This window comes from Corapipo altera, unplaced genomic scaffold (assembly GCF_003945725.1).
Source record: "Corapipo altera isolate COAL_440 unplaced genomic scaffold, ASM394572v1 61286, whole genome shotgun sequence".
Classification (NCBI taxonomy): Eukaryota; Metazoa; Chordata; class Aves; order Passeriformes; family Pipridae; genus Corapipo; species Corapipo altera.
The window spans coordinates 41997-54029 of NW_020884907.1; the positions used below are offsets into that span (position 1 = coordinate 41997).

General features: G+C 39.8%; 1 protein-coding gene across 2 annotated transcripts in view; it reads right to left on the reverse strand.

Moving 5' to 3' along the window:
* Positions 1 to 825: 825 nt before the first annotated feature.
* Positions 826 to 12033, reverse strand: part of SMC5 (structural maintenance of chromosomes 5) — a 49774-nt gene continuing 38566 nt past the window's right edge. For both annotated transcript variants that reach the window (XM_027652533.1, XM_027652534.1), the window contains 5 exons: positions 11648 to 11752; positions 11313 to 11432; positions 7396 to 7575; positions 7212 to 7307; positions 826 to 4577 (listed from right to left, as the gene is read on the reverse strand). In XM_027652533.1, coding sequence (XP_027508334.1) covers positions 4419 to 4577; positions 7212 to 7307; positions 7396 to 7575; positions 11313 to 11432; positions 11648 to 11752 — 660 coding nt within the window. In that variant the 3' untranslated portion in view covers positions 826 to 4418. The remainder of the gene's footprint in view (positions 4578 to 7211; positions 7308 to 7395; positions 7576 to 11312; positions 11433 to 11647; positions 11753 to 12033) is intronic.

The window sequence follows — 12033 nt, forward strand, 5'->3', positions numbered from 1 at the left end:
GTGTTTCCAAGCTGAAAAAGTCTGTCAGAAAAAACACATGGTCAGAGAAAACCACAACTGTGTTACTAGCCTGTGCAATGCTGGTGGCAAATCACTGCCTTTGCCTTTCTAAACTGCAGAAGATAATCCAGGCTAATCTAGAAACTAAGCTACATTCAGCTCTTATACCTCACAAACCACATTTCTTAGGGCTATCATTTTTAAACTGAAACATATCAAGGGGGACAGACTTACTGTAAATTTATCCAAACTGAAACAAAGGAGATTCTCCCAATATAACTTACTCCAATGATTTTTCGTGAACATACTGATTTTTTTACATACTGATGCTTAAGAAAGTACATACACACTGAAGACTGTATCACTTTAATTATACTGGCACCAAGCCAGTATATTTTATACAGCAAAGTGTATTTTAAATACTACAAAATTTCTGACCAAAAAAGTTCTTCACAGACAGTACAGTTCAGCTCAGAAGCAGACACAAAGTGGAATCAGATTCCTCAACCACCACAGCCCACAGAAAACTGTAACATCAGTGGCTTTTCACCTGAACAGACCTTTAAGCATCACTGCAGGAGCACAAAGTGAGGTTGATAATGTCAGCAGTGTCTGAGAGTGTCTTTGCACTCCTTCTGTCGATCATTTGCTTTGGATTTATGCTGTAATTCTTCAGGAAAACCAACAACAAACCCAACAAACAAAATACCTATGCAAAACAAACAAACAAACAAAACCCCCACAAACAACCAAAAAAACCCAACTAACCAAAAAAACAACCATCCCCCTCAAAAACAACCAAAAAAACCCCACAAACCAAAAATAAACAGTCAAAAAAACCCTTTATTTTCCATGAAAAAGCTATTACATGACACAAACTGAGGCAAACCAGTGCTAATGGACTGCAGTTAAGATCAAGCTGCATACTGTTCAGTCTACAGCTTTGGTTACAAATTGGGGAAGGGGGAATTGGAGACTTTTCCCTTTTAAATTACATCATCCTGATTTGCTTTGAACCATTCATGTTGCACATTACCTGTGCCCTCTTCTGCTCTTTGTTCTTTTCCAAGGCTCCTTGATATCTTCTGCCACCCTGAGTTACCATCTGTTCCCTCCTTCTTTCTTCTTGCAAAATCAGCTCTGACTGCCACTGTGCATGGTTCCTTATCCCCAACAAAGTGAATTCTGTCATTCCTTTCCAGCTAACTTGCCATGTTCTCATATCCATGCTTTCCTGTGAGCAGGTGACTTGCTCTTCTGAGTACACAATGAGCAAAGACATTTGCCACCATTTTATGTAGCTCCAGGTGCAATAATGAAGGGCATAATGTCACATTTTGAGATTAATCCTAGGTAGCAGGTCAGTGCCAGGCAGCCACTTGCTCACCCTCCCCCAGTGGGATGGGCCAGAGACTCAGAAGGGTAAAAATGAAAAAACACGTGGATTGAGATAAAGACAGTTTAACAGCTACAGCGAAAGCCGCATGCACAAGCAAAGCAAAACGGGGAATTCATTCACTATTTCCCATCAACAGACAAGCATTGCTATTCCTCCAGAAAAGCAGGGCTCCATCCCACACAGTGGTTACTTGAGAAGATGTAATCCAGATGTCCCTCCTTCCTCCTTCTTCCCCTGGCTTTCACTGCTGAGGACAATATCATACAGCATGAGATAGCCCTCTCTCCAGCTGGGGTCAGCTGTCCTACCTGTGTCCCCTCCCAACTTCTTATAAACTTCTTGTGTTAGTGGGGCAGTGCAAGAACCAGGAAAGGACTCAATGCAGTGCAATCACAGCTCAGCAATAGCTAAAATATCCCTACATTACCAACAGTGTTCTTGGTCACAGACCCAAAACATAACCCCATACAAGCTACTATGAAGAAAATTAACTTTATCCCAGCCCAAAGCAGTACATCTGTCAAAAAAACCCACTGGCCTGGTGGGGGTAACAAATAGATCAACAGAAGAAAGACTGGACAACTGGAGAATTTTACTTCGAGAGGAAGAGAAGGCATCTTGGAATAAATCAAAGACAAAAGCCTCTAGTAGTGTTAACTCTAAGTACCACTTGCTATGAGGCCTGGAGCAGGTGCCTATCCCAGCCTCTAAAGCATCTACCATAATTCTCAGTAAGCATCCTGCAAGCCCAGCCCAGCTCTGTCATCTCTCACTAACTCTAAAAACTTGGAGAACAGATGTTCCCAGTCAGGAACAACTTTGTCAGGACACATTTATTTTATTTCCAGTACAAAACTAAGCTTCATCTAAGCATGTTAAAAGCAGTGTAGTGGTGCAAGGGTCTCTCCTCATTGTAATTTGTTGTTTTGACTAAGCAATCTCTCCTAAATAACAATAATGTACCTGTACAAGTACATGTTGTATCAAATGCCTTTTTTTTCCCAAGATCTTTTTATTTCTCAGTAAGTCACAATTTCCATGCTCTTTCTCTCTGTTGCAAGACATAAGCAGAGAAAGATGTTTGTTAGTTTGTTAGAACTGCAGATGGTGGTGGAAGAAGATCTTTGCCCTAGTCTTCAGCTGGTCTAAACAACGGAGCACCTATTTTTTGAGAAAGCTCAATTTATACATCAGCTGTTAAGACTATTTGGGGTCTTTCCACTTCTACATTTCTGGGAGGTCCTGTCTAGTCAGCAGGGAAAGTTGGATATCACATGTATATTTAACCTTAACTCCCACTCATTCTCCCCTCCTCAAAGTTACATTGAAATCAATTCCATGGGTTTTTATAGCAAGAGCTGAATGTCAGTAGCAAAGCATGAGGAAGCTGGCAGCACAGAAGGGCCCTGTTAGCTGGTAGAGAATGCTCTGTAACAGTGCAGTTACATTTGGCGACTCCACGTAGATTTTCAAGTTTGAATACACCCTTTTACACCAGAAGGTCTCTGGATGCACCTCTCACACAAATCAGCAGGTGACTAACAGGACCCAGTGTATGGGAGGACACAGCCATGCTGTGCGGCCCACTGCAAACAGCAATGCCTGCTTCCATATACAGACCTCCTTCAGAGGCCTCAGGTAGGAGAGCTGCTGGACACTGAAGATCTATTTGTTAGTACCATGACAGTGGAGGTTTGCAGCTCATTACACTGCCTAGGGTAAGTTAATATGAATGACAGTATTGTATTAAGATTGCAGTAAGATAGAATGAAATCAGCACCTGTGGTCAATGGCTTTAAGGAAAAGACAAACACCTCTTCACTTGTGCAGTGTGGCAGCCATGTATCCACAAGAGGTAATTTTTTGAGACAGGATCTGAAGTGTCATCCTCTTGAAATAAGTCACTTCTATTTCCTACCTCAGTTTGAAACGTGAGAAAGGAACCAAAATCAAAGAAGAAATCCCATGAAGTTCTAAGATGACAGCATTAAGAACAGATAGTGCTCTCTAGTCACAGAAGAACCAAGTCTAACACATGTTCGTGTAAATAGTTTCACTTATTTAGACACTGAAAAACTGCACTTTTCATACAGTGATGCTCAGAGACTAAACAGAATGTTTTTACAACTCCCTAAAAATAAAAATGAAAAATGTAACAAAACAACCACCTTAAAAATTCAGGGTTACAAGAAGTGAAGTATTTTGTCTATCAAAGAACACATATAAAACAAAGACCCTGCAATACACTGGACAGACAGACAGACCTGCAGTTTTAATTATGTTGAGGATACTCTGCTGACCAACCCAAACCCCGGACCAGAGCTCAAGTTTCCACACTCTTTTAGCTCTTCTGTCAAATATTTGTGATTTTGTGACCTTATCCCTTGAGGACTACAAAATGAAACATTATGTCAAAGATGATAAATAATGATTATAAAGTATTTACTCAACAGTAATACATTCATAGAACCATATTCTTTATATTAAGTTCAGGTGTATTTTCACAAAAAAAAAACCCAGTGCTCAGCTACTTACAAATCGTTCTCTTCCTACAGATCATCTGAACTAATTAAAAAAGGTTACATTTCAATAGGTGAACTTTAGATAACATCCATATCTGTGGTAAATGAAGACTATTTCTGAAAGCTAATTGCAATTTTTGGGGAAAAGAACCCAGACTCCAAAAAACAACAGTAATAGAATCAGTCCAGTATAACATAGAAAAATTAACTGTACTTCTGATGCTGCATTACTGAAAAAAACCCAGAAAAATACAAGAAATTTCCTTTTTTATTTAAACCTACCATTGAGAAAAAGTAAGTTCTTCACAGAAAGTGACCACTATGATAGGTTTCAAAAAGAAATCATGCACTTCAAATCTGTCATACATTTGTGTAAATTTTAAGATTCACATTCTTAATTATCAATTCTTTGCAGGTTCTCCTCTTTTACAACTTCTGGAGTCTTGAAAGCCAAATGTTTCAAAAAAGGTCTACAGAAACATTTTATATATGTATAGCTACATATCTGTAGCTATACACTGTTCAGCCATCCTTGACAGTCGCCGTCTTCGCTTCATGAAATACTTTGTGTTCCATTTTTTTGACTCCACCATAAAAGGTCCACTGTAGACAAACAGCACAGTCATCTTGTCACTGTAAGTGAGATTCCACAGGAGCTAGTGAAAAACACAAAACCCAAAGTCAAAATAGGTACGTTTCCCATTTTCTAAAAAGGGAAGTCTACATGAGACCTTAGATCTCAAAAGGTCAATATGGCAGAATTATAGCCTTTCTGACAGATGATGTACATTTGTTCCTAGAAACCACCTCAAAGAGACTCCACTCATTCTTCAGGCAATTTCCATGTGTCACTATTCTTACTGGAAGAAACCGTTTAAGTACTTTTTTTCTGTATCCACAATGGGGAGAGAGTAACAGCTGGTTTTCCTTTTTTTTTTTCCTAGGGCAGGATAGGAAGTAGATTTACTTGGGTACAATTATTATGTCTCTCTTTAGCCTTGTGCTCACTCCTCTAAGCTAAGCAATTTTCATTAGCGGAAACTCAAAACAATCAAAACTACTTAAAAGTTGCTCTGCTGTCTTCTGGAGTAACTCCAGCTCCCCCAAACTACTTTTCTGAAGGTCACAGCTAAAGCTGGACATTTACCACAATCCAAATCTTGCAGGCACAAGCCCAGGAGACAGATGTCATGCAAGCTCTAGGGTTATGTGCAGTGGTCAGGATGATGTTTAGCGATTTACCTGTAACTGATGCTCAACTTATTATCCACAGTAACTTGTCTCCCCAGTCATTTAGGCCTTAGACCAGATGCTGTTGTTGATTTTTCTCATTTAAGTACCAAATTTTATGCTTGTCTGTGCTGAAATGAATCCTATTTTCAATTAAAGACACCTAAGATTGTTTAGAATTCTAATCTTGCTTTACAGCCAAAAAAGGATTAACTCCCAACATGGTGATAATGCATACGTTTAACAAACGTAATTTGCTTCAGCACAGATTCCTATTAAAAATACTGATTTTCAAATCCACTTCTAAGGAACACACTCAGTTCACCTACTCAGCTGACCATGAATTACAGAATACAATTTTCCTAATCACCTTTACTGCATACTAGTTTATACCCCTTCCCATTTATAGCTTGCTTAAAAATATAGCTGGGGAGAGTGTCAACAAAAAAGGGTCACAGTTTTCCCTGTATCCACTGGGTACATACATAGAATTTACCTTAGAATGGCAATTAGTCACACTTCCTAGTATATGATTACATCCTTGCTTTCTAGGAAGTGGTAACATACAGCACAGGCTCAGGAACTGCAGGTAAGGCACTGCAACAGCAGTCTGGCTTTCTCCTCAGCCTGCCCTGTGCAGCCTTTCAACGATTCTCTGATGTGCTCACTCAAATACTGTTATGGGCTAAAATCTGTACATGACATGCTCGCTCACTGATGTTTCTTGTGACAAGCCATTACAACTTTGCTGTGGCCATACCTGTTTGTGGGGAGTGGGAAGAAGGGGTAGCCAGAAGGATGTAATACCTTCAGCCACCTCTTCATAGCACCATCTTTTGTTGCTGAATAATGCGTCCGAGGTTTTTTTACCCATTTTATTTTTTATTCTCTTCCTTCTGGTTAGCTCTGTGCAACTCCCATTTCCCCATCTCTATTCTTAGTAATTTGACAATGAGCACAACTTTTAGAATAGAACACAACTCTGAACCCCAGACAGTCATTTTCTACAGTTTCCTAGATTTGGGAAGCATAATACTTAGTTGAACTCTATTTTTTCAACATCTAAATCATTCTGTTCCTTCTCAAAGCAGGAGAGAGCACAGAAAAGTTGATCCAATAAGGAAGGGAATCTCAAGAAGATAAAAGAGAGTGGGTAACACAGAGAACAATAAAGAAGTAATGTGGTCAGGAAACCACGAAACTGTGTGGAGTCAAGTATACAGCAAGATCAGAAGGAACAAGCAGCACCACCTTCCACCCACTTTCAGTCAGGTAAATGCTGTTAAGGTGGCTTTACTCAGACCCTTCAACTGTTATGTACAGAAAATAATACCATAAACCAGCCAGATTTTCTAAAACAGTGAGTAACAGGGTGCAGACCCGATATCTTAATAAAAACCAGCCCACTACTGACTGCTTGTCTCCCCGGTGCACATATAACCTTTACTAGTTCAATAACATTAGTTTCTGTTAAAGGTGTGGGTGAACAGCTACCCTACTTACCTTAGTCCTTTCAAGCTTTGGCATCACATCACCACATCACTTAGTAAGCCAATCATCTTTTAATTTTTTTTATTTTAACAGAAGAGTACAATTAAGCACTCTTGGAGCCTAGCTCTCACCTTTTCTCAGCTTCTGTGTCTTGGATTATTACTTGAATAGTTTTCCTGTAATAATGTGGGCCTCTTCTAGTTCTTCTGACATCAGCAGCACTAGCCTGCTCCTCCTCCAGTATTGTCATCTGACTTGTTTGGAAATTGGTCTCTTCTACAGTTTGAACTCTGTGTTAGCTAGAGGCCTTGTTCCACAGTAACCCTAGCCGCTGGTGGTTAACATATGATACTTCCACTGAATGGGTTTTTGAGGACATGAGCCTTGGTCTAAGTTGCCTCAATTCTTGCCAGGACTGTCCTTAAAATAGACAAATCCTCTCAGTTACCCTTTAATATAAAGTCCTTAGGTAAAACAGAGCTAAGTTATACAGTGTTTATAGAGGTATTATCACACAAATCTTAAATCTCCTACACATAAAATTTTTAATTTCATTTTCTGCCACGCACCTTTGGTGTAATGAGGAAGTACTGAGATGCCTTTTTTTTACAAGCAGTTTCAACAACCATTTGAAAAACTCTTCTCTCATTCACTGGATCCATTCCCTAAAAGGGGAAAAAAAAAAACTGTTCTCTTCACTATGTCATAAGCACCTGTATGTAATAAGTTCAATACTGCACTATTGATCCTCACCTGATTTATTTCATCAACAATCCTGAAAGGACATGTGTTGAGTTCTTGTAGAGCCATCAGGTACAACATAGTGGAAACACTCTTCTCACCTCCACTCTGATGATATGGAGTCAATTCATGAAGTTCAGTGCCACTGCGGAATTTGACTCTAATGCGAATCCCATACTTGTCGTACTCCTCCTGTAAAAGCCAGCACCTGTCGGACTCATTTTCTTCGTAATACAGCTTATTTTACAATTACATGCAATTTGAAGAAATTTATGACAAATATTCTACAAGGGTCTACAAACTACTCAGTTTCAACTTAAAATCAATATATTAATTCTGTTTCATCTATTTTCCTTAAATCTCATATACTCTTGTTAGAGAATTTTCAACAACACTCCTTCCCCATGACAATGATCTGTTCATTTCTGAATCCCTGGTAAGAAAGGTTTCATACACATTCAGAACATCAGTAGGAAAAAAAAATCTTGGCTAGAAAAAGAAGAAAACAATGTCCCTATAAATCTCATTAATCAGAAAAAAAATCAGGGCATTAGGGTACATGGTACTACCAAATTGAACAAAGGAGTGATGGTGGTGTGTAGGTTAAGATTCCATCTGAACCTCTTCAAGTGCAAGCAGTCCAAAATTCACCACAGCAATTTTCTTTTCATCCTTAACACAGGAAAACCACACACAAAGATTCCAACCCTGGCTTTTCTTTAACAGTAAAGTGACACTGGTCAGCAGCCTGAGTCAATGCAAAGGTGTCAGGTAACAGACATGATTCAAAAGAAGCATCATGCAAGGAAATACATTCATGATTCAGAGAAAAAAGAAATCTTCAGAGTACACATTAATATTTCTGAAGTTGTGTTCAGTTGTTCTGATCACAACTTCATGTAAGGAGAAATAAAAACTAGGATCTAAGGTCTCTAGACCCAGTATAATTTTAGATCCATTTGCACAGAACTGAAGCTAGGCTCAGGAAAGCAAACAAGGTACAGGCTAGCAAAACTTTGAGTAAGAAAGATTTACCCTCCAACATAGCCATGATGCTGTCAGAAAGTCAGGCCTTTGTTGCCAGACTATTTGGAATGCCAATTTCTACAACTGACAAGATGTTCAAGACCTGACAAGAACAATGCTCAAAACTCCCTGTGGGGAAATCAAGGAATGTGAGGGTTATCACTGCTAGTGGAACTCTGCTAGCCAAGGAAAGTCAAAATGTTCACTGAGGCTTCTGCTAGGACGTCAAGGAAGAACCCAGTGAAGTGTTCACATACTATCACAGATTCAGAATCACAGAATCAATTTTGTTGGAAAAGACCTCTGAGATAACAGAGTCCAACTTATTACTGAACACCACTATGTCAACTAGACCACCTCCTTAGGCAGTTAGTTCCAATGTCTAATATCTCCCTTTCTGTGAAATCTCTCCCAATGTCCAAGATTCCTCCTATTACTGTCACCAAGGACATCAACAGATCTCAAGTTACCGGCAAGGCAGGCTAACAGAGGTTTGAACTTCAGTGTCACACAAATATTTCTAAGAAAAGATAATTCTACCTCAAGAGTGTTTCCTCTTTATATCTACAGGTCAGGCAAAAGACCCTGCTGCAGCGAAGGGTAAGGAATCCAAGCTCAGGAACAGATTATCTACCTTTCTGCATTTTTGCCACTGATCCCCCCGAGCAAGGAAGTGGCACAATACCACTGGCTAACCTCTTAAAACTACTTGTGACATCTTTGGTATAGAAAAGCAAGACCTTCCAAAGAAGATACTCAGAAAGACAGTCCAGACTCCTTTTGCTTTTGAACTGCTTTAATGTTCCTTCTGTGTTCTCACTGCCAACTTACTTTTATCTAAAAGATAGTTTTGTGTAAAATAGATCTGACTCTCCAGGTAACTATCAAAAGACCAGAAAAGTCCATGTTTTAATGTCCTACTGTTTCATACTAGTCCCCATGTAAACATGTTTTATGCAGTTCATATACAGAGCCTTGTCGGACACTATTCTGCCCCGAGTAATAGCTACCACTTCAAATATTTTTTAAAAAGCTGCTTGAGTGTCATGGTTTGAGATAGTCCCAAAATCCAATTCCCTAGCTCCATCCCCCCCTCCCACATCTCAACCCAATGTGAGATGGGTTTTTCCAGACAAAACACACCAGACTCAGAGTGGGGGAAAGGGAATATATTACAATGACTGTACAAATAAATATCCTAATACTTTATACACACGATCACAACTATCTCTACCATGACATATAGTATTTACAATGGATCAGATCTCTTCTCTCCTCCAAATAAAAGTCCAGGAGGGAAAGAAGGACAGATCCCTTCCAGTCCCAAGCAGGAGTCTCTTCTAAGGCAGCAGGTCTCCTCATCTCATGCATGCAGCAGTAACTGGATTGTTGTAGCTGGATCTCTGTTCAATACACACAAGGGGGTCTCCAAGCCCCTCGGCTCTCCTTCGGTCCAAGCGAAGGCCTCACCTGTGGGCTGCCAGCAGGGACCAGACTCGCGTCACCACAGGTATATCACGAAATGCAGGGGCATCTTCGTGAAAGTCCCTTCCTCAGGGGATTGAAATTCCCCTTTGCAGAGCTCTGTGCTCTGTCTCAAGGCTCTAGGGGCGCGAAGCCCTCCTCCACATTCCTCTCCGTCCCGGTCCAGCTTCCCAGGACGCTCTGAGCTTCTCAGCTCCTCTCTCTCTCTCTCTCTCTCTCTCTGGTGCTGCATGTCCAAAACTGCTCTCCAAAATAGGAGTCCATCTCCGTCTTTTTCTCAGAGGGATCAAAGGAGTTTGGGGGGGGCAGGTCTGGTATCAGTTCCTACCCCCAGAACTCCGTAGCTCTGCTGCTAGCTTCTGCTGCTTCTCCGGTTCAGGTCTTATCAGTTGGCTTTTAGCCATAACCTCTGGACGCTGCTGCCGCTTCTGCTCTGTCTCTGCTCACTCACAGTGGAAAACATCTCCCAGCTCACAGCTACAGACACATAGTCCAGCTTAACACTGTTCCAAGTCTCTGTAGCCCCCAACTGGGGCTGGGGGGCAGAGGCCCCCCCCAGAGGGCTCCTGCCCTCTCCTCGTGGCTCCTACAACATGGCCACTTTACCTACTACCCAAACTACAACTCTTCTCTTCCGGTGCTTGTGATATGTTTACATTTTTTGCAGGAGCGCCCATTGGACAGAACTTCAAAACTTTCAGGGGTTTCCACCCCTTGGGGGTTACCACTTTTCTTAGCCTCTCGGGGGAAAACAAGATTCAAACCACTGAGTTAATTTACAATAGCAAAAAAAAAAATAAAAGCTCAAGTCTTAATTTTCACTATTGGAGTCTATGCATTAACACATGTAAGTTCTGAAATCGTAACTATAGAGATCAATTTAAAACAAAATATCCAACTTCTTTTCTGTTCACTGCGCTTACTATTTCTTCCCAAATTCTACTGATGCTTTAAACTCTTCAGAGGTAAACCCTACTGAGAGCATAACAGGATGGGACCAATGACTCCTGCTTCCAGAACAGACAAAATGCCAGCACACTCCACTAGAAGCTGCATGTAGAACAAAATCAATACCTAATAATAGTAGATACAGATGTTAACAGAAGAACACAAATCAGCTGAAAATGCAGAATCAAATCATTAATTTCATAAATCTGAGTCACAGCTTCTAACCAAGCTCTGTAAGTTGCAAGCCTGTTCCACAAGTCAAGACGTGAAGTCCTATGTATCTGGATAAAGACCCAATTTTCTTCAACTGAGACTGGTAAGTAAGTTCAGTACACAAAGTGTTCAGTAAAAGTTCATTATTTTTTAAAAATAACATCTCCAAATGACCACTTGTTACTTTCCTCTAGCAATAAATGGACAAAAGGTGATGCAAAAGAATGTTATTCTTCCATATGAAAAATAAATCTTACCTCATTTTCCACATGAAGATCAACTTCACCAACACACTGCATAGAACTAAAGAACTTACTGAACTTAGCATTAATTTGTTCAATCATGCCTTTCAAGAGGTTTAGCCACCTTTCTTTGACCTAAAAGTAGACAAACCCATGTAAAGCCAGTTCAAAAACTGAATTTTCTCTTAGAGTTAGCATTTAAAGAAACATCATAATTAGGGAAGCTCACATTTCAGTTTACACTCAAAACAATTTGAAATCTTACCCTTTATTTCTGTACATACATTTGTTCTATAATGTATAATGAAATAAGATTATAATGATACCAAAGTGATAACTTGAGCCATTACCTGTGAAATGTTTTGCCTATAGTTATTCAATTCATTTTTCTTTTCCTCTAGATATTTTGTCAACTGCTGTATTTCTTGTGTTTGCTTATTGTATTCTTCAACAACCTGCCAGAATAAAAAAAGGTAATCAACAAAATGTTTCCCAATTCTAACCTTCACTGTAATAATATCACACTGCACTGATAATGTTCAAACACAATTATATACACTATTGCACTGCACACTAAACATTTCTAGCTTTAAAGCAAAGAAATTGTAAAGCATTACCTCTTTCACTTTTTTTTTAAAAGGCACAGAACACACTGTTCTCTTGGAACAACCTACTTAAAATCTGAATAGATGCAGAATCTGGCATTTACAGCACATTGTTCCTGCTGTCTAGCTTT